Raw genomic sequence first — 22968 nt, forward strand, 5'->3', positions numbered from 1 at the left:
AAAAAAAAGTGCTCACTTGAAGCTTTTCTTTCTCCCTCTCAAAGGAACGGGCCTGATGATGACTTTCATCCCGAGAGCACAGACCTTCCCCAGCTTTCTGTCTGATGAGCCTGAACAGGAGGAGAGCCAGCACCAGCGAGAGGCGCCGTCGCCCTCTAGTGGCTGTGAATCTAGTTGCAGCCTGAGACCCCTTCAATGACAGAGAATTGCTCCATCGACACTGGACTGAACACTTTACCCACTGCTTTAGAGAGGATGTAGAAATATGTATAGTGACATGTGTAATATATCATTTTATGGTGATAACTTACAGACAGTAGTGTCAACTGTAGAGCGATCGGTATGCGAAAAAATGATCTCGAGGAGGATTGTACCTATTTTTTTGTGCGACGTGCGACAGCCGAAGTAGCTTCAAAGATTGTACCAAAAGGAAGAAAAAAAAAATCCTTTAACTGTCGTTTTCAAGTGTTTTATGTTGTCATTATCCTTTTAAAGCCAGCATGATTCTCCCCATCCCTGTTTTAAAGCACTACATCATACCTTATAAAACCTAAAAGCTACTAACACACCACAGCCCGCTGTAAACCAGTGTCAACTTTTATTACAAAACTCCTGAAATGCCATCAGGCTCGCTCCATTGATGTGCAGCCTCAGCAACCAATTCATGAGAAATTCCACCAGTTTTGACTCAAAATACTCCCACACTCGCTGCTTTGACCTTTTTTTTTTCTTCTCAAGAATGTGAAACTGATCAATGCCTTACACGAAAGACGCTCGATGCTGACGCCAGTGATGGATCAGCTAAAGTCCTGAATGAATACAACTGGCAAAGGGAAATAGTCATTCAGATATGTGCTTGAAGGATGTAGTAATGGACCGTCATGTCAGAAATGATCCAATGTAACCTTCGCACAGCATCTGCTTTAAAACTGCCAACCTTACCTTTTCACCAGAGCAATTTGATTTTAATAGCCACCAAGCACGTCGTCGTCCGGTTCCTCTGAGGACTGGTTCATTTGCAAAAAGGTGTAAAGAGAGCGACCTGAGGGAGTAAGCTACGCAGAGCAGAGGTGATATTGGCATTTTGGGTCCAGGATGTGCTCTGTGGCAATTAAACATCATAACTACTTTTCATTCAATTTAATAACACAGTTTAATTTTGGGGAAAATAGATTAAAATCAGTGCATTTCTTTGAGAACATATACTTTGTTATAAAGTTACTCTACTGCCTGGCACTCCCATTTCACAAGCTCAGAAATCAATCTTCCAACTTCAGTATATTTGTCCAAAGCTTATAAAAGTCTGTTTGAAGTTGAGACAACGTGATACCAACATTTTTAAGCAAAACAAAGTTAGCTAAAATAATGATAAAAACTAGACTTTTGAAAAGAATTAAAAGTAGCTGAAATGGTTTTGTGAACTCATAGTTTTACTATTTGTTAGTTCAGTAAAAGCTTTGATGGATATGTTTATTGAGACTTTGAATGGCTACATGATGGTGAACAGCTGCCTTCAAAAAATGGTTTTGTTATACCTATGTCGATTTTTCTTAAATCTTGCCTTTCACATATTCCCGACACACACTGGTAATTAAAAAGACTAAAGGTCAAACCGAAAAAAATGTACCCTAAACTACAGTGAAACATTCTCCGACAATAAAAACTGAACTGAAACAAGTAAACCCACTCTTAGCTCTATGAAGGAAACTGATTTTGTGTATCAGCACATTATTTCTTTTTTCATGGGTTTTTTTTTTTTTTTGGTACAGAGGAAATGAAACAATGTAACAAGTTTGAAACAGTGAGGCTAATGTTTTTTGTTTCCAGGCTTTGTGATTGGCTGATGGCTTTGGAAACAGATCTACTCTTTTAAAGAAGACAAAAACAAAAAAACGCCCACGCAGTTTCAAACCCAGCAGCCTAACAACTAACTACCCCTGCTAGTTCCCTGCAGCCCCCTTTTTCCATCCGCTTCCATTCCTCTCTGTAGCATGACGGAAACACTGCTGTGATTATGGTTTCTGCATCGTCCTCCTTGAGTAAGAAGTGCCTTCTGACACACAGACCGTGGATTGTGAGATCTAACCAAAGCAACGTCTTTGGGTTTTGAGTTTACCATTGCTGACCGGAAAGTTTACTTGGAATCTTCAAAACCGCTTTGCCACATTTCCTTTTTTCCCGGCTGTGAAATGCCATGTAACAGCATCAATACCGAGTATAACCTGTTAGCCGTGGGTGGCAATCACTAGACCCGAATTCATCTCTAAATATTTGTGGTGGTGTTTTTCATGCATCAAAATTATGACTTTTTTTTTTCTTGTTCATTCTCCAATACTGAAATTACAGCATTTTGTGGGTTAATCACAAAAGTTTCCAATGACAATCAGTTTTAGGCAACATGGGAGTCTCTCAGTGTCAAATGTAATCATTTTTAAAGGTGGGTTGTGTTTTTGTTGTTTGTTTTTTGGCACTGATGCTCTTTTGTCTTGGTTTTACATTTGAACAGTTTCTAAAGTACAAGCGCTTATTTTGTGTTTCGCTGTCGTCACTTTATTTTGTGCAAAATATTATATTTAAAAAAGAAAAACCGCAATCATGTAATTAATTTTATTAATTTAAGCCACAGATGATTGTTAGCCTGCATCACAGAGTCCACTGATACAGTTGCTGGCCACATTTAACTAAGCTGTTGTATAACTGAGTTGAGTCTTAGCTCCAGTATAGTAGTTCCATTGCACTGGCAGCTGTACTGAGAGGACTGGAGAAACTTCTAGTTGATTGTGTTTGTCATTTGCCGTTTTATTTTCGTTCACTGTAGCTATTCACTTGTTTGTAGAAGTGTCATGAAAAGTTGTTATCATTACTATATGATTGTGTTTGTGTCTGCCATGTTTTGTTCTCATAGATTATAATAGCACTTTTAATACATGAGTGTAGGCCTACAGTTTTCACTAAATGTACATATGTAATGTTTTTGATGATTAAAAAAAAAAGGTAATAAATTCAATGTTCTGCCATGTATCCGATTTTTTTTGCCCTTTATGCCATCAGGATTCTCATTAGGTACATGTAGCATTCTTTTACTTTTTATTCTTTACGCTTTAGTTAAGCTTTAGGGGAAAACAATATTGTAATGGGGAAAGTTTTGCAATAACACACAAGAGGAGTACAGTCATGTGAAAAAGAAAGCACCCCCTCTTTCAGTTCTAAGGTTTTACGTAGGAGGGATTAAAAAAAATCAGGTGGTACATAACAGGTCTTAAATTCGGGTAAATGCAACCTCAGATGAATCAGAAGGCACTGCATGTTACCCTGGCATATGTGTTGTTATTCATTCGATAATGGCTGAGCCAAATTCAGAAGCAGCGTGCGGAAAAAAAAAAGAAAAAAAAAAAGTACAAGCTTACTGCTTCCACAAGAATTATGAGGTTCAGTAACAGTGATCATCGGGAACTGCGAACCTCTATGAAAGCTGATGTTTTACTATTTAGCTAAGGACGAAAGATGTCAGTCATTTTCTTAGGGTTATATTTCCAGACAATTTAAAGTCCATGATTCTGCAGCGAGAAAGATGATTCACAACAAGACTGCATGTCCCAGCAAATTCACCACGAGGTCAGGCTGTGCAGCGCTCACTGACACTGCACCCAAGAGCTACCTCTCAGACTCTACAGACCTCAGTTTATACATTAAATGTTAAAGTTCATTCCAACAAGACGGATGTGTGGCTTGTTTACAGGGAGTGCAGAATTATTAGGCAAATGAGTATTTTGTCCACATCATCCTCTTCATGCATGTTGTCTTACTCCAAGCTGTATAGGCTCGAAAGCCTACTACCAATTAAGCATATTAGGTGATGTGCATCTCTGTAATGAGAAGGGGTGTGGTCTAATGACATCAACACCCTATATCAGGTGTGCATAATTATTAGGCAACGTCCTTTCCTTTGGCAAAATGGGTCAAAAGAAGGACTTGACAGGCTCAGAAAAGTCAAAAATAGTGAGATATCTTGCAGAGGGATGCAGCAGTCTCAAAACTGCAAAGCTTCTGAAGCGTGATCATCAAACAATCAAGCGTTTCATTCAAAAGAGTCAACAGGGTCGCAAGAAGCGTGTGGAAAAACCAAGGTGCAAAATAACTGCCCATGAACTGAGAAAAGTCAAGCGTGCAGCTGCCAAGATGCCACTTGCCACCAGTTTGGCCATATTTCAGAGCTGCAACATCACTGGAGTGCCCAAAAGCACAAGGTGTGCAATACTCAGAGACATGGCCAAGGTAAGAAAGGCTGAAAGACGACCACCACTGAACAAGACACACAAGCTGAAACGTCAAGACTGGGCCAAGAAATATCTCAAGACTGATTTTTCTAAGGTTTTATGGACTGATGAAATGAGAGTGAGTCTTGATGGGCCAGATGGATGGGCCCGTGGCTGGATTGGTAAAGGGCAGAGAGCTCCAGTCCGACTCAGACGCCAGCAAGGTGGAGGTGGAGTACTGGTTTGGGCTGGTATCATCAAAGATGAGCTTGTGGGGACTTTTCGGGTTGAGGATGGAGTCAAGCTCAACTCCCAGTCCTACTGCCAGTTTCTGGAAGACACCTTCTTCAAGCAGTGGTACAGGAAGAAGTCTGCATCCTTCAAGAAAAACATGATTTTCATGCAGGACAATGCTCCATCACACGCGTCCAAGTACTCCACAGCGTGGCTGGCAAGAAAGGGTATAAAAGAAGAAAAACTAATGACATGGCTTCCTTGTTCACCTGATCTGAACCCCATTGAGAACCTGTGGTCCATCATCAAATGTGAGATTTACAAGGAGGGAAAACAGTACACCTCTCTGAACAGTGTCTGGGAGGCTGTGGTTGCTGCTGCACGCAATGTTGATGGTGAACAGATCAAAACACTGACAGAATCCATGGATGGCAGGCTTTTGAGTGTCCTTGCAAAGAAAGGTGGCTATATTGGTCGCTGATTTGTTTTTGTTTTGTTTTTGAATGTCAGAAATGTATATTTGTGAATGTGGAGATGTTATATTGGTTTCACTGGTAAAAATAAATAATTGAAATGGGTATATATTTGTTTTTTGTTAAGTTGCCTAATAATTATGCACAGTAATAGTCACCTGCACACACAGATATCCCCCTAAAATAGCTAAAACTAAAAACAAACTAAAAACTACTTCCAAAAACATTCAGCTTTGATATTAATGAGTTTTTTGGGTTCATTGAGAACATGGTTGTTGTTCAATAATAAAATTATTCCTCAAAAATACAACTTGCCTAATAATTCTGCACTCCCTGTAGAAGGGATGCCAGAAGAAAGCCTCTCCTGTTTAAAAGGAGCATGGCAGCACTGCAAGCTTGGATCTAAACAAGCCGAAGGACTGTGGACAGATGAGACCAGCATATCAGCACACCTCATACCAACTGTCAGACGCAGTGGAGGGCTAATGATTTAGGCTCGTTTTGAGTCAACTATGAACTCTTCTGTATACCAAAGAGTGTAGAGTCAAATGTGAGGCCATCTGTCTGACAGTTGGACAAACTAGGTCATGCAACAGGACAATGATCCCAACTACAGCAGCAAATCTACAACACAATGGTGGAAAAAGTAACAAATCAACATGTTGCAAAGGCCGAGTCAAAGTCCTCAACCTGGTTGAAATGCTGTGTTGGGACCTTAAACTAGCCGTCCATAAACAAATGCCTTCTTTATAATGAAGAGCGAAAATTACCCCACAGTGAGAGATGAACAAAAACAGTGTTTTCACACTTTCTGCAGTTTCGTTCAGATGAAAAACACGAGCCCCTTACTCTACTTTTTAACATTGTTTCTGTGCATGCCGTGCTAAAAGCCAGAAAGCGCCTCTTCAGATCATTAGTGGCTTTGCGGGTGGTGGTTAACACACTCTTCTTTGACTTACGCTTTCAAGCTGAGGTTTCAGATAGAAGCAAACACCTCATTCTTTGCATCTGTCATTTTGGTTCACAAACAGATGTACGGCACATTTCTTATCTTGGCTGTTTCATATGGTGGTTTGACAGATCGTTTTGTGTTTCTTTTTCAGAGAGCCAACACTAAAAAGTAAGCAAAGGGTTAGACACTGAAGTTACAAATTTTATTTAGAACGTAACCTAAATTTGACAGATTACAATGAAAATGTCACCAACGGGAAAGAAAAATCCACCTGCAGTAAATTATATACAGGCGTTCAAATTTGCAGACATCTCGCAAATTGTCTGATGAAATCGAACAGACTCTGCAGTCACTCGCCGCTTTGCAAAATGCTGGATTTTTATGCGGGCTGCTTTCCTTTTTAGATCATCACGGCTCATCTTTTGCCCACGTGTCACCTGGTACCTCTTTGTGGGTTACAGGAAATGATTTGCTTTCTTAGAAACGACTACAGTCATCGATGATTCTGTCCAATTAGTCTACAAACTCAACTACACCTAACACAGGAAAACAAAAGGAAGCAGAGGCAGTGACACAGTTTTATTCGTACCACATGAAATCGTTTACAGTCACACACAACAGTTTCAGTATGGTTGGTCACGCTCGCGTCATCTTTAGTGCCATCCCAGAAAGTACAGCTGCAGATTCTTGAATTGGAAGCGAATTGAAAGCAAAAAACAAACTGATTATATTGTCCCTTTATGCTCCACATTTGTCTTGTTCTTAGCGGAATAGCCCGCATATCCATTACTGCCTCTGCCACTGCCTCCACTTCTATGGAGATAAATGAATTAGATTACACAAACAGCACACGGCTTAACAGTACTACAGCATCATAAACCCTAAATATTGATTTACGAAAGCAAGCTCGGAAAAACTCTGGAAACAAAACAATAAATACAGCTTGGAAAACTTTTGACAGCTTATCATAAAATCATTTTTACAACAGGAGAACAACGACAGGAACAAACACTCATCAATAAACAGCAGGCACACAAAGTCTGAGCAGCTACAAAGTAAGCACAGGATTAGCTAATTAGAGCTTAGCTCCTGCGCGCAGAGTGTGATGTAACTAGAATGCAGCCATCCCAGACACAGAGCCCGTTGGGGTAAGTAACGGTCTCAAGTGATGGTACAGTGCTGAGTGACTGCTTTTCTCTTCCGTTAGATGATTAGACACCATTGTCAATCCCTGAATGGAAAACCAGGAGGGATGAAAGTAAAAAGGAGGGCAATTACAAAGGCTTTTGTCAGTCGTTTTACTCGGGGGTTAGAGAAGTAAAAAGAACGATTACACGGCCCTTTGTCTTGTCTTCTGCGTGATTGTTACTGTCAAATACTGTTATGGCCAAAACAAATATTTCCTCAACAGTAATTATGCAGTACATACTACATTTAATTAGAGCGAGCAAGGCTGGACCCAAACAGCCCCTGTCAGCGTTCTGACTCGCAGATAAGCACCAACTTGTTAGCTCATTTGAAACCACGGCGTGAATGCTAATCAGTGTCAGCGTGATCCACACATATAATTACAAGATATCAAATAAATTATTTGTTCATGTCAACACAGGTGGATTTCTTCTTTTTTTCTCAGATAAACTTTGATGCGCTTTGTTTGTGAAAGGCTGGAAGGCGCACGCACACAAAGCTGTGACAGATCGACATCATCCAGTACCTCGCATTCGTGGGTGTGTTTATTTATTACACTGTCGTTGGTGCGATGTGGTTTTCATGGATCGGACGGTCTGTACGTTGGCATAAACGGGACAGTTTCTGATCTGTCTGGACTTCTTTATCCTGGGACACATGGGGATGTTCTCATAGAAGTTTGGCTGTGAGGATGTGAGGAAGTGAATGTTAATGCTTTTTAAGCCATTACACCAAAACAGGCAGTAGAGGTGAAGCAGCTTGGCAAAATGTAGTTACTTTTTCCACCAATATGGGCTCACGCTAATAAATAACACATTCATATTATATCAAAAATGTGTAAAAAGATCAGCTAATTATTAAAGAGCTTGTGTATTTATTTACATCAAATAATCAAACTCAGCACATCAATACTGTAATAACATTTTAACAAGCTGCTTGTCTTCAAAGACACTTTCAGTTAACATTGAAGTTAATTAGCATTAGTTAAATGAGTGGGCGGTGCCATTAGCTGAGATTAGCTGTAAAGGGTGATGGTTTTGTAATTAAGTGCAAGTCTGATGAGAAGGTACGGGAGTGCCTTAAAGGTGTCGAGAGTAAAGAGGAGAGTAGATAAAATGAACGTGGCGATGCCTACCTGTCTCTGGGATGGATGCAGTTTCACTCTGTACTCCTTTCTCTTGTTCCTCTTTCTGCAGGGTTTTCAGACAAAAAGGATTTTCATTACTGTTCAAAAAAAACAAACTTAACTGCGCTGCATCAGAAGATTTCCAAGATAGTAATGATATTTTCTTATGAACACATTTCTTCAAGGAGCACAGGTTTAAACACTTAAAGAGTGACATTTGATAGGCATGTATGGAGCTTGAGATGGAAGCATGCTCCCTGCTAAACATCAGTGTGTCAGCGTTATCACACTATGAGCTGAACCATCTGTGTTCCCTCCGTACTTATCTGTGTTTATTGACAGAGCACCCCTTACTTTAGTTTGCTGATATCTTACCTGTGCCTCATTACTGCTATGATGATGGCAATAAGTAGACAGAGTCCAGCAGCTCCAACCCCGATGTAAATGTACATCATGTATAACGACAGGCTGAACCAACCTGGTTATGTGTAGGAGCGAGAAAAACAGAAGAAACAAAAATCAAACAGGGAACAAAACAGTGTGAAAATTTGTTTTCTGAATAATTCTATGTTATACAGCAGTGTCTGATTAGTGTTTTCAATTGGTTCCATGACACACATATGGTGCAACCAGTGCTTTTTCAGATACGCAGTGACAAAGCTCGGACTTTTAGCCACAAACCTCTGTGGCTTCAGCGCACTGAGCAGCTGTGAATGTGCGAGTGACATCACATGCTTTGTTTTCTTTAATTTCATTATCATCGCTGGCCTTATTTACTTCCATCCACTTCTTAATGTCAATTCACAACTAATTTAAACAATCACAGACACACACACACAGCTGAATGTATGCATGTCTTCAACTTCATGGTGCCTGCTTCGTACCTGAAGCCACAGTGGTGAGCTGCACGGTGGTAGTTTGCTGTCCTGCATCGGTGTTAAAAGTACAGCGGTAGAAACCGTTGTCTTCCTGTGTCACGTCAGTCAAGTGCAGACTCATATCCAGGCTGTCCTCACAGCTGACCCGGCCCCTGTCGCTGTAGTCCTCCGCCACCAGGCCTTCCTCCACCTTCTTGCACACTCCAACAATGGTCCACGACTGGCCGTGCAGCATCCTCTCCAATATGACCTGGTTAACGGTGCCATTATGCTGATAGTTACATCTGATGGTCAGGTTGCTGTTCTGCTCTACTAGCAGCTTTTCGTTTGAAACGGCCTCCTGTGTGGGAGTGGGCTCTGTGGGGTCTTCCTCTGGTGGCTCATCTGTAAGCGAAAGAAAGAAATCTAATAATATGTGATGGAAACTACAGTATGGCACCTTTCTAGGTTTCATATTTCACCATTTTTAATCACTAAGCGGGGGAGGTGGGAATGATACTAGACAGCTCAGAACATGCGCTCTGACGCTTTCTGCCATATTTACCTAAATCCTCCACCTGAATGTGCCGGGTCCAGGGTCCCCGAGGGAAGGTCTGAACAGAGCACTCGTAAAGCCCGATATCCTGATGGGTAACGTTCTTTATGGAAATACTGCCATCCATGGGACCGTTCTTCAGGAACTCCACTCTCCCATCGAAACGATGTGATAAAACCACTCCAAAATCAGGGTGGAAAACAGCCACTGGATTTTTTTCTGACCTTTTTGTCCAAGACACCATGCTGAGGTTGCCATCCCAGGGGCACAAGCAATGCAGAACCATCCCCTCCTCCAGCCTAACTGTAGCAGGCACTCTCTGCTGGACAGCAACTGGACAAAGGCATTGTTTTTTCTGTTGTTAACATATGAGTCATGACACAACACAGATAACAAAATAGCCATGAAGCTACAAAATTACACATTTTTAAGAAGGAAGGAATAAATCTAACGTTCATACAGTTTATTCTATAATAGTTTTCCTTTACTGGCAGAGAACCTCTATCGGGTTTACACATACACAATGAGAGCCCTCTACTTGAAGAGCAATTCAAAACTCTGAGATCATCCCTCGGCCTATGGTAATTAGGCTAATTTAAGCCAGAACACATAAAAACAGCTGACAATTGCTGGTGATCAAGCCTCCAAGTTTTTCAAAGCCTTTTATCTGAGCTGAATGACAATTTGTCTCAAATCCAGTGAAGCCCTTGGGAGAGCCAAGTCTGGAATAATAATGTCTAGAAAGACTTATGATTACAGGCTTATCGACTTTAAATAAGAATGAAAAGTTACATTTTGTTTGTTTTTTAATGATTTAGATATCAGAAAATGATTTTGTTAGATTACTTTAAAACAGCCTTAAAGCCATCAGTTTTAAAATTGTTAGTAAAAGTATTTGTTACAGCACTTTTTCCAATTAAAAAACAAACACTGCAAATTCAAAGAAATATATTTGAATTAAAAAATAAAACCCATACCTTTAAGAAAAGGGAGAAAGATAAGTACCACGAAGTACCAGCAGTCCTTTTGTACAGCTTCCATCTTGCCCCACAGAGGGAGAATGAAAGCTGCATTGATGAGACGAGTGGAGGCACCCAGGCTACACTTCCTGCTAGCATTTGAAGCACTTGAGCTACTGGGGCGCACTTCATGATAGCCCACTGTTTACTCCTTCCACACAGAGGAGCACTTTATCACCAGGACTGGGATTGGATGGCAAACTTGTGACATAATACTGCTTGGTGGCTTTCATGATGAAGTTTTTCTAGAGCAATATCTAAGTATAATTTAAAAATCAAAATCCATAACATATTACAAACTTGAAACTGAAAGAGGAACACATGCCCTGACTCAGTTTCCTGTGAACACCAAAGATTTCTTCCCTGTGTTTCTGGAATACTTTGTGACGATTTTCACCAGTAAGCCAAACGTGGCACAGTGTGGAAAAGCACCTTACCACCACTGCCACCACCACAAACGGTGAACTGAAAACACCAGTGGTCTCAAAATGAAAATGTATCAACTGGAATCAGACCAAACACGACAAGCTAAGATTTTTTTAATATAATTCACATTTTACAGATGGAAACGTGGTACAAAAATCCATAAAAAACAAACACCGTTCAAGTATTTAGCAGCTGAGAAATGTTTTCAAGGCACTCCAGTAGGTAGGTGTTCATGTGTTCCTGGTTGCTGTCTGCATCTGCATTTTACAAATAAATAAATAAGAAGTAAGCACAAACAGTGGAATGTGGAAAACCTTCAAATGTACAAATTTGGTACAGAGACAGACCCTGATACGAAACAAAATTCATGCCTACCCTTCTTTGCGATGGTATGAGCCTTCTCAATTCTCAATCTAACAGAAGGACACTTCAAAGCAGTCTTGGCCTTTGAGAGAAAATGAGGAACAGATTATAAAGAGGATAGTAGTTTGTTTTTTTCATAATCAGGAGATTAAAAAACATTGATCATCTTGGATGAAAGTGAGAGAACAGTGAGGCAAATCTCTCTTACAGGCAGACAATCAAGCAGGCAGAGGATTTCATTTGCCACGGATCAGCCATAAACTCAAATACCAGCCATAAAAGCACTAAAATAAAAGTTTTAGTACTAGGATGTGTGTGTGTTTGTACCCTCTGATTGTTATGGAGCAATGCCCAAATTGCAGAAGCTCCCATACAGCGGGTCTCCATCACTTTACTTTCGAGGCAGGATAGCAGCACCTTCATGGCTTTGTCTGAAAGAAATAAAGACGCGCAGATCGTTATGGGGGACTCGCAACTCAATAAGACTTGAAAATGACTTTTTTTGGACACATGCTAGATGCAGGAAGTCTCTTCAGTGCCATAAAAATGAAGAAAAGACCTCAACGAGCTCCAGCTAAAAGAGAGCCCAGAAAAACACAGCTGTAAGCAACACGCTATAAAATGGAGAAAAAAAACAACAACCTTGTTCTACAATGGAAAATTCGCTCCACTCACACTCGTCTCCAGGCGTGCAACAGCTGGAACTTATTCTATATGACATCCGTACCAGCAAAGGAGATCCACCAAAAGATAAGAGGTGGTGGACGTTTGAATCAGTATATAAACATAAAGACTTTGATTCACTGTATAGGACTCTAATGAAGTCACTGTAGGGGGTTGAAAAGAAATAAATAATAATACAAATAGTTATGACATACATAAACAATTACTATGTTTAATAAAGTGCTCATGATTTTTACCCGATTCAACTACCAACGCTGTGGAAAGTCCCAAACCGACAGAGGTTTCAGATACCTGGGGAAAAACTTGCTGTTTTCTTAATGTAAACAGATTAATCACGAAGTCAAGAAAAGTTCAGGATAATTGTTTTCTAAAGGTTTACAGGGTAAACAACATGAAGCTGATCAAGTGTTTACAATGAGCGCAATCGTGCCATCTGATTTTTCCACCCGGCACATCTGGACTGATCTAATGTGGGAACTCTGAACAGAGCTGTGGAAATGGTACTCTAAGCTTTGTAAGGTTGGTCTGCTTATTTTCCAACTGACTTTGAATCAAGATTCCAAAAAGACAACGTGCTCAAACAAAGATGAAGAAGACATAATGGCAACAAGTTCTGGACCCAAACCTGGAGCATGCAGAGAGCAGGCGCCTGGTTCGGTCATTGAATTCAGCCTTGTTGTATTCAAAACACATCTGGAAAACCTGACAGACTTTTTTTTTCCCACTTCAACCACAACTCACTGAAACTTAGAGGAGAGTAACATAGCGAGAACATATTAATCACCGGATTACTGGCTGTGCATCATCTGCTTTTACAGTACAGGTCCCACAGCATTATTGCAATCAAAGTTTCCTTGAAAGTCTCAGTAGCCTCTGCTCAGTAATTTTAATAGCACATATTTTCTATTAAACGAAGGCTGTTGTAAGCTAGTCTAGACCCTGAAATTAACTTTAACTTAACAGGAAAAGAGTTTATTTCATGTGCAGTGAAGTGAACAAAGGAGAAACGTTTTTTTTCCTCCTCTGCTATTATCTGAGTGGCATATCTCGCAGCAACATTAGTCATAAGTCCGTAACTTATTTAATCTTGCTGATTTTCGATCAAGCAATGAGATTTTTTTTTTTGCTCATTTTCTCTATTGTGATTGATGGAAATCTTGCTGTATGCAAAACACAGGAAACATGATCTTTCCACAGGAAACCAGATATACGGTCACATAGTTTTTGCACCTGGTCCCACAACTCCCACCTGCAGCGTGCACTGCATGGGGGACACGATCGGTCTTTCATTCTCACAGACTTCCTTCGCTTTCATCTCTGTGTTGTAGAATCACTGATAGTCAGATCTCTGTTGTATTCAGCCCACATTTGCAAACATAAACTTAAAAGGGCTTAATATATTTTTGGTAGCTTAAATTCTCAAAGCTGTTACTGATACCACTCAAGTCTCCATTCTCAATTCAGAAGCTCTGCATCACAGTAATATAATATGTGCACTACACCTAGTATATACGATACTATTCATACTGTGTGTACTTTCAAATGTCACTTTCTGTTTGGTTTCAGTTTAGCAGTCCTGACAATATATCCCAGTCCAAGCGTGCCAAAGTTTGGCACGCACGAGTCTGTTTTGTTTTGATTATTTTTTTGCACATGATGTAAAACTAAGCAAATAAACACCGTGAGAGTATTAAATAAAGACCAGACTGTTCATTTTCAGTACATTTGATATGTTGCAAACTTTTAAAACAAAGCAATGGTAAGTGGTATGTTTTATTTTCCCTTCTTACAATCTGAGTCAGTGAAGCCTAAGCAACTACAGTGGGGCAAAAAAGTATTTAGTCAGCCACCGATTGTGCAAGTTCCCCCACCTAAAATGATGACAGAGGTCAGTAATTTGCACCAGAGGTACACTTCAACTGTGAGAGACAGAATGTGAAAAAAAAAATCCATGAATCCACATGGTAGGATTTGTAAAGAATTTATTCGTAAATCAGGGTGGAAAATAAGTATTTGGTCAATAACAAAAATACAACTCAATACTTTGTAACATAACCTTTGTTGGCAATAACAGAGGTCAAACGTTTACTATAGGTCTTTACCAGGTTTGCACACACAGTAGCTGGTATTTTGGCCCATTCCTCCATGCAGATCTTCTCGAGAGCAGTGATGTTTTGGGGCTGTCGCCGAGCAACACGGACTTTCAACTCCCGCCACAGATTTTCTATGGGGTTGAGGTCTGGAGACTGGCTAGGCCACTCCAGGACTTTCAAATGCTTCTTACGGAGCCACTCCTTTGTTGCCCGGGCGGTGTGTTTTGGATCATTGTCATGTTGGAAGACCCAGCCTCGTTTCATCTTCAAAGTTCTCACTGATGGAAGGAGGTTTTGGCTCAAAATCTCACGATACATGGCCCCATTCATTCTGTCCTTAACACGGATCAGTCGTCCTGTCCCCTTGGCAGAAAAACAGCCCCATAGCATGATGTTTCCACCCCCATGCTTCACAGTAGGTATGGTGTTCTTGGGATGCAACTCAGTATTCTTCTTCCTCCAAACACGACGAGTTGAGTTTATACCAAAAAGTTCTACTTTGGTTTCATCTGACCACATGACATTCTCCCAATCCTCTGCTGTATCATCCATGTGCTCTCTGGCAAACTTCAGACGGGCCTGGACATGCACTGGCTTCAGCAGCGGAACACGTCTGGCACTGCGGGATTTGATTCCCTGCCGTTGTAGTGTGTTACTGATGGTGACCTTTGTTACTTTGGTCCCAGCTCTCTGCAGGTCATTCACCAGGTCCCCCCGTGTGGTTCTGGGATCTTTGCTCACCGTTCTCATGATCATTTTGACCCCACGGGATGAGATCTTGCGTGGAGCCCCAGATCGAGGGAGATTATCAGTGGTCTTGTATGTCTTCCATTTTCTGATGATTGCTCCCACAGTTGATTTTTTCACACCAAGCTGCTTGCCTATTGTAGATTCACTCTTCCCAGTCTGGTGCAGGTCTACAATACTTTTCCTGGTGTCCTTCGAAAGCTCTTTGGTCTTGGCCATGGCGGAGTTTGGAGTCTGACTGTTTGAGGCTGTGGACAGGTGTCTTTTATACAGATGATGAGTTCAAACAGGTGCCATTCATACAGGTAACGAGTGGGGGACAGAAAAGCTTCTTACAGAAGACGTTACAGGTCTGTGAGAGTCAGAGATTTTCCTTGTTTGAGGTGACCAAATACTTATTTTCCACCCTGATTTACGAATAAATTCTTTACAAATCCTACCATGTGGATTCATGGATTTTTTTTTTCACATTCTGTCTCTCACAGTTGAAGTGTACCTCTGGTGCAAATTACTGACCTCTGTCATCATTTTAAGTGGGGGAACTTGCACAATCGGTGGCTGACTAAATACTTTTTTGCCCCACTGTAACGTGTGGGCCCATTAAGCTTTTGCAACTCTACAGATAGGTTTGTTTAAAAAGGAAAATCTGATTTAAATTTAATGATCACTCTTTTACAAGTTTGAGGTTCATGCACAGAAGTGCAAATAATGAGACCTGGACAGAGCAACTTAAAAACATTAGACCACTAAAAGAGATCCACAAGTTCATAAGAAGATGACCTGGAAAGGGTAACTCTGGGTAAACTGAAAATCGGGTATGTTTTGTTTTGCATTTTATAGTTGCAGTTAAAGAACTTTATAGCACAGAAGTAAGAGAAACTGATCTAAGATGGCTTACTGATGCAAATGGGCTACCACCAGAAAGCACATACCTTAGGTGCACCACAAGTCCCTCTGTGGTTGATGACTTTTACGAAGAGTGAACAAAGTGACTCAGCAGGGAACATTTAGCTGCACTGAATTTTTTCCTAATCACTGACTTGCATTGTGGACACACAATGCTGACAAATCTGCTTACTGAACTTCCCCTTTTGATCTTTTATTTCTTTTTTTCATATCCCTGAGTGCGATTCCTAAATGTAATCCTTGCTTAACTTCCATACCATTGGCAATGATGTGTGACTTGTTGGCAGGGCAGAAGCAGAGGTTCTGAAGGGTGAGCAGCGCGTGCCGTCGATGTGGTGCCAAGTCTGCCAGCAGTTCCAGCGCTCCGGTCAGCCTGAGGATACTCTGCTGGCCGTCCTCTGTGAATGAGAGACTGGCCAGCAGTCTCAGCCATAGGCCCAGAAGGCTCCAACCACTACTTACAGACGTGGCTTTAACACCAGCAGCCTTGGGCACCGGTACTGACAAGAAGGCTTGAAGGAAGTTATTCTGAGAATCACAGAAATGAAACAAGAGTGAACAGAGATTAAAGTTTCAGTCATGACAACAGTGAAAGAGTTTTAGAGAGGGCAAGAGCGAGATTTCCTAACATCATTTTTTAACCTTTTTCATTTTAATCTGCTACTTGTCTTGCCCACTAATTCTATGTACATAATGTCTCTTACCTTCTGCAGGAGACATCTGCAGTCACGGGACATGACTAGGTTAGCCAAGAGGGAGAAAGCCAGATTCTGGATGATGCTGTTATCTGGGGCAAGCGCTGAAGCCAGCTTCATGACAGAGTGCATCAGTGAGCTAGTGGAGGAGCTTTTAGATCCTGGTACAAGGCCAGGGCCACTGCCACAAAGAGAACTGCATGCTGGGAACAGAAAAAGGAAAATGGCTTTATTAATCTGCTTATATTCATTTATATTTATAAGAACATTAAAATAAAACATTATTTTGCCCTTTGTGGATGTCTGGATCTACATCACACACGCACAAAATCAAATACACATAAAATCACATGCCTGTACTACACTGAAATCTTGTGTCTGGACTGGAATCACAACTTCTCTCGCCAATTTCAGCATTAAAAAAAGTCAAACACACATACAGTGAAACCAATTTTTTCTTGTTGTTGGAAGTACTCTCTGGTTTTTTTTTTGTTTACCTTAATGCTGGCTAGCTCGCCAGACAGCAGCACTAGTAGCTGCATAAACAGGCCTTGTCTTGCACGGCTGTCTGCCCACCACACCTAAACATCTCCACGCGGCTGCATGGAGAGCTTACTTTGGTGTAAAGACAGTCTAGCTAAATGACCAAAATGATGGAGACAAGTGGAACTTGTGCACCAATACAGAACATAACATATATGTGAAGGAAGAAGTGCTGACAGGCACAAGTTAAGAGCCAGGAAAAACAAAATATGATGAAAAAAAAGAGTCCTAAAGTAACTTTAAGCCTTTCACAGGTGAAATCGGAGAGTTTCAGAAACACTTTTGAAAAGCACTTCATTTATTTAATATTCAGTCACCACGGAAATACTCGAGTGATGACAATTAGGCTCGTTTGACTCTGGGTGGAAAGTAAATCATGTAGCTACAATTCTACTAAGAAGGCACATTCACATCAGCATAACTGACATGACTAATTGGCATGGATGTACATTACACACAAAATACAGAAATTAACAAGCTTAAGTTGAAGAGAATTCACGAGGCAGCCTGAAACTGACTGACATTTCTTGTTGGAGAAAATGACAGCTTGATGGTTTTGCTAATCCTGGATTGGAAACAGGCATATGCTGATCTTAGCCTGCGGTTATCTCAGTACCTGTCAAGAAACCTGGTGTGTCATAAAACTGACAAGGGGGATCTGCTTTAATAAGTAACCGTTTCTCTGATACGAGTCAGCTGCCGATTAATTATTTTGCAGCCATGCAACATATACTTCAAAAGGAGAGATCCCTACATGTAAGTGGAGAAAAAAAAAAGATTTTCATTTGTTTTACTTTCTGTGTGTCTGAGGGAGCAAGTTTTGGGCTGCTCCAAAAATATCTGTGGAAAATATGTGTGGCACAGATGAAAACAACAATCTGACTCGAACTAGCAGCGTTAACAAAGCTTTGGATGAAGGAGGTAGACTGGAGATGAAAGGTTCAGCAGAAATGTAGCGGTCTCGGGAGACCGAGTGGTAGCCTGAGGGTGTATGGTGTAATACTGAGCCTGGCTGCATGCAGGCTGAACACAACCTGCTGTTCAGTTAACCTTTAGGGAAATACTGTGCCCGACTTCACTGCTTTCTGGTGCTTCACAGCTTGAGCTTATGGGGGGTCTAAAGCGAGGGAGTTTAGATCAGAGCGTGCACACGCACCCACTGAGGAACTGATGCCAATCAAATAGAGATATGCATACGCACGCACGCACAGATGCACACAATTTTAGAAACCTTCATAAGTGTTGCACATAACGCCCCCCCCCTCCACACACACACACCACCAATGATGAAACTGATTTCTAAGCCAGTCGCACACGCATGCATGCACACAAACACATCAAAGGTACCACAGGCTGTTTATCAAAGTACATTTTCCCAACCGTTTCCTTCCTATAAATCTTTCAATTTTTCCACTCAAAAAGTTTTTTTTTTCTCTTTTTCTTGCACGTCTTTTTGGTTTCCACATACATGGTTCTTACATTTGCATGATGGAATACTGGTACCTCGAGCAGCACAGAGATGCTCTGTTCCTCCCCACATCATGCTCTAAAACTGGCTGCTCTGCATACAGCGAGACAGCTGTGCAGCCTGAACTCTGGATGCCACACTGTGCCTATTGTGAGTGGCAAGCAAGAAGGCACTGGGTCTTATACAGTTGAGATGCAATGCAGCTCTGTGGTTATTAGAGAGAACAATGGGACTCTCAGTGCAAAGTGTGTATGACTCAGTCAGATTGCCAACTACAGACAGAGGCGATGGGCAGGCACGGGCCAGGCACAATGCCTACACAAACACACAAGCATACACACACACACACAGAGGCAAACATAAACACACAAACATGCAGACCTGTTGTGCAGTTGGCCGTGTAAACGCACAGAAGCTCCAGAACCGCCTCCATAGTTGCGTCGTCCAATAGGAGCCAAGGCCAAAGGGCATTGAGCGCCTGTGTTAGGTGAGCATCTGTGGCAACCACCTACAAACGCAAACAGATTTTACACACACGCGCATGATTTATACAACAGCTCCAACAAAGATGACAGTAATCAACTTAAAATGCCTCAATATTTTCCTAAGCGTGCAGGAAACGCACACAAGGTGGAGACTGATGGCAGGGTAAACACTGCAGTGGAGCCTTCATGGCTTTTTAGTCTGAGCTAACCGACAGTGACTGAAAGGCCACTTAGAAAATGAAAACCAGCTAAAAAGCCTCATAAGTAATGACATTATAGGGTGCGAGAAGCTAAACTTGCTGAGATGTTAGCTGAGCCGTGTGCATTTAGGCAAATTTCATTCACAGAACAGCGCCGGTACTCTGGGGTTGCATTAAAAACCAATTAGCAGTGGGGAATTAAAAGGTAGGCACAGAGGCTTACTTTGCATTCATCATTGCAATAAAGAGCACTCCGCAGGATCTCCACAGTCAGCTTGACTTCCTTCAAATAGCCCTCTTCCTGATAATATGGGAAAACAAAAATAATAAAGTCCAATAGGCTTCATTTTCCAAATTTAAAAACACTCTTTACCGCAGTCATTAAAAGCTTATAAGAACAGTAAGCAGACTTTCTGCTGACAAGTACAACCCATATTCATAACATTTACCCAAAAACTCATTCGTGTTCAATTCAGTTTGTTATTCTATCCAAAGGGAAAAGAAATGCTGAGATTGGAAATTTCCAGCCAGTCTGTGCTCACCTTTTTGCGGTGGGAAGCCTTGCTGGGCCGGACTGACTCCAAGTGGAGCTGGGTATGAGTTTGCTTCAGCTGCTCCACACAGGTGTCAATTAAACCAGCTAGAACACAAGACAATCCGAGGTTCACACTCGGTTAAACTATCACCAAGATACCACGTTTCTACTGTTATTCAAGCACTTTTTAACACAATCACAAAAATCGCTCAAAAACAGGTTTGCTTCAAAGATGAACTTTTAGGGACACGGTTTAAAAAGATAGATGAACATAAAGAAACCAGAGTAAATGACAGGTGATAATCTAACTCCAGCCTGACGTTTGGGGGATTACCTTTAACTGCATAGTTTTGAGCTGTGGGGCTGCAGGCTAGCAGTGTCATCAGAGCTCTAGCTGTAAGCTTCTTTAAAGGGTCCTGAGTGGTCCTCTTCTCAAAGCTCTGGCAGCAGAAGTTGAAGCAGGACAGTGATTGCGCCGCACAGTAACACACTTTCAAATTCAAACTTTTTTACATAACATTGACCAAAAGCATGTAACTCGATTTTTTGTTCCAAAATAATTCCTAGTGAACACAAAGCTAGCTAACAACACAGCTGATTACTTTAGAGACCATCAACCCATCATACCTGTAATAAGAGCTCACACAGCTCGCTGGCTGAGGGACTATTCAGGACATCTGAGAGAGATCTGACATACTTTGAGTTAGAGGTTGTGACCTCTTGACTGCGGCTCTTTGTTTCCTCTGTGAAAACTGTACAGAGAAACTGCAGAGCCACCGTGTGAAGGAGAGGCTGCGCAAACCTCTCATTTACGCACACCGATAACGTTCCTGTAGACACACGGGGAAAATGAGAGTAAAAAACTGCAACCCTGTGATAGCTAAATATTTGTTCATGAATGAGGTAGTAGGTGCGAGAAGTAAGCACACTAATTATTTGAATGGCACCAAGATATCGTGAACATGTAAACTCAAAACTACACGCACAAAGGCTCAGCATTATTTCACTGGACTCATCAGACTTCCCTGCTGCGCCATTAATCACACAAGAAGACAAGTAGGGGTAGTATGAGGACAGGATGCAATTATCGTATCGTAGCATCTGTTCAGGAAAGTTAATACAAATAGTAATGATGCAAAAAGCATGTTAAAAAGACAGAATTGATTTTTTTCTGCATCAGATTTAAGGCTGCACAATTACACCTAAAATGCTAATCCTGATTATTTAGTCAGTTACTGCAATCAACATAATTACACCTAATCACGGTTATCAGTCTTTTATGATGTAAGACCGCATTTCATCAAGCAAGAGCTTGTGTCTTAAACCTCAGTGGGCTGTTTAAATCAAATGGAATACATAATTTCACAATAGTATATAATTGTGCAATATGAGAAGTGATCAATATTACAATATAAAATTCTGTAGTCCAAATTGCAGTTATTACATTACTCTACCCCCCTAGTTTTGCTCGCATACTGAGCCAAGCAACCTGCGTACCTGCAAACGCTCGCCAGTGTCTCCCCAGCGCAGCACAGACAGATGGGTGCGCTGCTGAGCCGTCCCTCTTCACCAGAGTAGCCAGGAGCATAAACACGTCTACCCAGCACATACAAACCACGTCCCGGGTACCTGCGTCTGAGGAGGGAAAGGGTGAGTCACAAATTTTCTGACACAAGACAGCCACAAAGAGACACACAGAGTGCACTACAGGGCATGCTGCAAGAAGAGTGGGACCAATGTCCAAAAAGGACTTGATTTTGAAGAACTGTTTAGGTTTTTTGGGGGGGAGGGGGGAGTCACCAATGATGGCATACATACAAATTTTGGAAAACAGTCTAAATCATTGTTTCCTTTAAATATAATATGATTTTCTAACCTAAACCATTAGTATCCAGCATGAGCACAGCCACCAGAGAAGACAACAGCTTCTTCAGGAAGTCCATCTGTCCAATCGGCTCCTCGCTCACTGTGACATATGACTGCAGGAGTTTTGAAAAGCTGGACAGGAACTGAAGTATGGTGACAAACTAGAAAGGAAAAATAATGCAGATATTTATTGAACAGTTAAAATTAAAAAAAAAAAAAATCATATGATTAAAAACATGTCCAAAACAATGGTATGTTTTGAATATGAGCTTGTTTAGTATTCCACCCACACTGAAATCTGGAGATGCTCTTAGATAACCTCGTGCTGCACTCAAATGCACTGTTTTGCTTTGTTTTTTCAAACCAGCCCACAGTTTTTTGTGGTAAGATATAATAATAATAGAAATGTTAAAAACGTTGGAAAAATTTCTTTAGATGCATCTAACGCAGTAATCCTCACCTGGCGTTTGATGTCCTCTCTCTCTCCTGGAAGGATGTTTGGCGTCTTCAGCTCAGTCAGACACTTTTCAACGGAGCCAAGAGCCACCAGACTGAAGAAGAAAATAAACATGATGGAGAAAGTGTGTGCTTGCAAGGAACCAGCTAGAGGGGGATTAAGGCTACAATTAACGCAAATTCTGTAGTCAAATATGCACACTTTTATTTAAATGGTGAAAAAAAACGGTGCAGGAATGCAAGGTGTAGTTTTTGTATCTGTATTTTATGGTTTTTGTGTTTACAAGGACAAAAACTTTCTGCTTTTGTTTTTTTACAAGTCTTTCCCTTAAATGATTATTTGCTTAAAAGCGCAAACACTTAAATCAATGCTTGCTTAAGATGATAATACATCAAGGGTGGTTGAGCTGGTGTTCATGTGGACTCAGCATGTGACCTCTTACCTGGCCAGAGCTTGAAGGAGCTGGTTATGTCGGATGGCAGTGAGGGTGAAGTCTGGCAGGATGGCCAGCAGGTTGGTCAGCAGGCCGCAGTGGGCCGTCAGGAGGTCAGGCGTTACCTTGACAACGGGTTCCACGGCCAAGGGCTCGCCCTGTCGGGAGTCCTGCGAGGTAATAGAGTTGCTGGTGTCTGTGTCGCTCTGGCCTGCGAGACACATCAATAGAGGGCTAACAGACACACTTCCTGAAAAAGGGTTCACATATTGTAAATCACATCTCTGTCTCTGGCTACCAACCACTGACCACATAATTAAAAGCAGTAAACCAAAGAAAAGCTGCACTACTTTCTCAGCTGTGTATTTAGGATGCTCACATAAACACAAAACTTGGTTTAGTTTAA

General features: G+C 41.3%; 3 protein-coding genes across 8 annotated transcripts in view; 1 reads left to right on the plus strand and 2 right to left on the minus strand.

Moving 5' to 3' along the window:
- dok6 (docking protein 6) overlaps window positions 1–3019 on the plus strand; it is a 56652-nt gene extending 53633 nt beyond the window's left edge. For both annotated transcript variants that reach the window (XM_085468518.1, XM_085468519.1), the window contains one exon: window positions 45–3019. In XM_085468518.1, coding sequence (XP_085324644.1) covers window positions 45–199 — 155 coding nt within the window. In that variant the 3' untranslated portion in view covers window positions 200–3019. The remainder of the gene's footprint in view (window positions 1–44) is intronic.
- Window positions 3020–6479: 3460 nt separating this feature from the next.
- cd226 (CD226 molecule) lies at window positions 6480–11112 on the minus strand. 2 transcript variants are annotated; one of them, XM_085468525.1, is made up of 6 exons: window positions 10620–11112; window positions 9652–9975; window positions 9114–9491; window positions 8605–8707; window positions 8239–8293; window positions 6480–6728 (listed from the first exon to the last, which is right to left on the minus strand). In XM_085468525.1, the coding sequence occupies exons 1-6, from the start codon at window positions 10681–10683 to the stop codon at window positions 6702–6704; spliced, it is 951 nt and encodes a 316-aa protein (XP_085324651.1). In that variant the 5' UTR covers window positions 10684–11112; the 3' UTR covers window positions 6480–6701. The 2 variants fall into 2 exon arrangements, with proteins under 2 accessions (XP_085324651.1, XP_085324650.1); XM_085468524.1 differs by having other exon boundaries at window positions 6480–7786.
- Window positions 11113–11184: 72 nt separating this feature from the next.
- Window positions 11185–22968, minus strand: part of rttn (rotatin) — a 36862-nt gene continuing 25078 nt past the window's right edge. For 2 of the 4 annotated variants that reach the window (XM_085468521.1, XM_085468520.1), the window contains exons 36-49: window positions 22572–22773; window positions 22133–22223; window positions 21683–21833; window positions 21304–21441; window positions 20434–20636; window positions 20141–20246; window positions 19814–19911; window positions 19495–19572; window positions 18968–19094; window positions 16585–16778; window positions 16138–16408; window positions 11778–11881; window positions 11463–11532; window positions 11185–11344 (exon numbers count right to left, since the gene is read on the minus strand). In XM_085468521.1, coding sequence (XP_085324647.1) covers window positions 11265–11344; window positions 11463–11532; window positions 11778–11881; window positions 16138–16408; window positions 16585–16778; window positions 18968–19094; window positions 19495–19572; window positions 19814–19911; window positions 20141–20246; window positions 20434–20636; window positions 21304–21441; window positions 21683–21833; window positions 22133–22223; window positions 22572–22773 — 1913 coding nt within the window. In that variant the 3' untranslated portion in view covers window positions 11185–11264. The other 2 variants (XM_085468522.1, XM_085468523.1) reach the window with 2 other exon arrangements.

Source organism: Copadichromis virginalis, linkage group LG9 (assembly GCF_057382275.1).
Source record: "Copadichromis virginalis isolate Kocher_CV1m ecotype Utaka linkage group LG9, C_Virginalis_male_GT1.1, whole genome shotgun sequence".
Lineage (NCBI taxonomy): Eukaryota > Metazoa > Chordata > Actinopteri > Cichliformes > Cichlidae > Copadichromis > Copadichromis virginalis.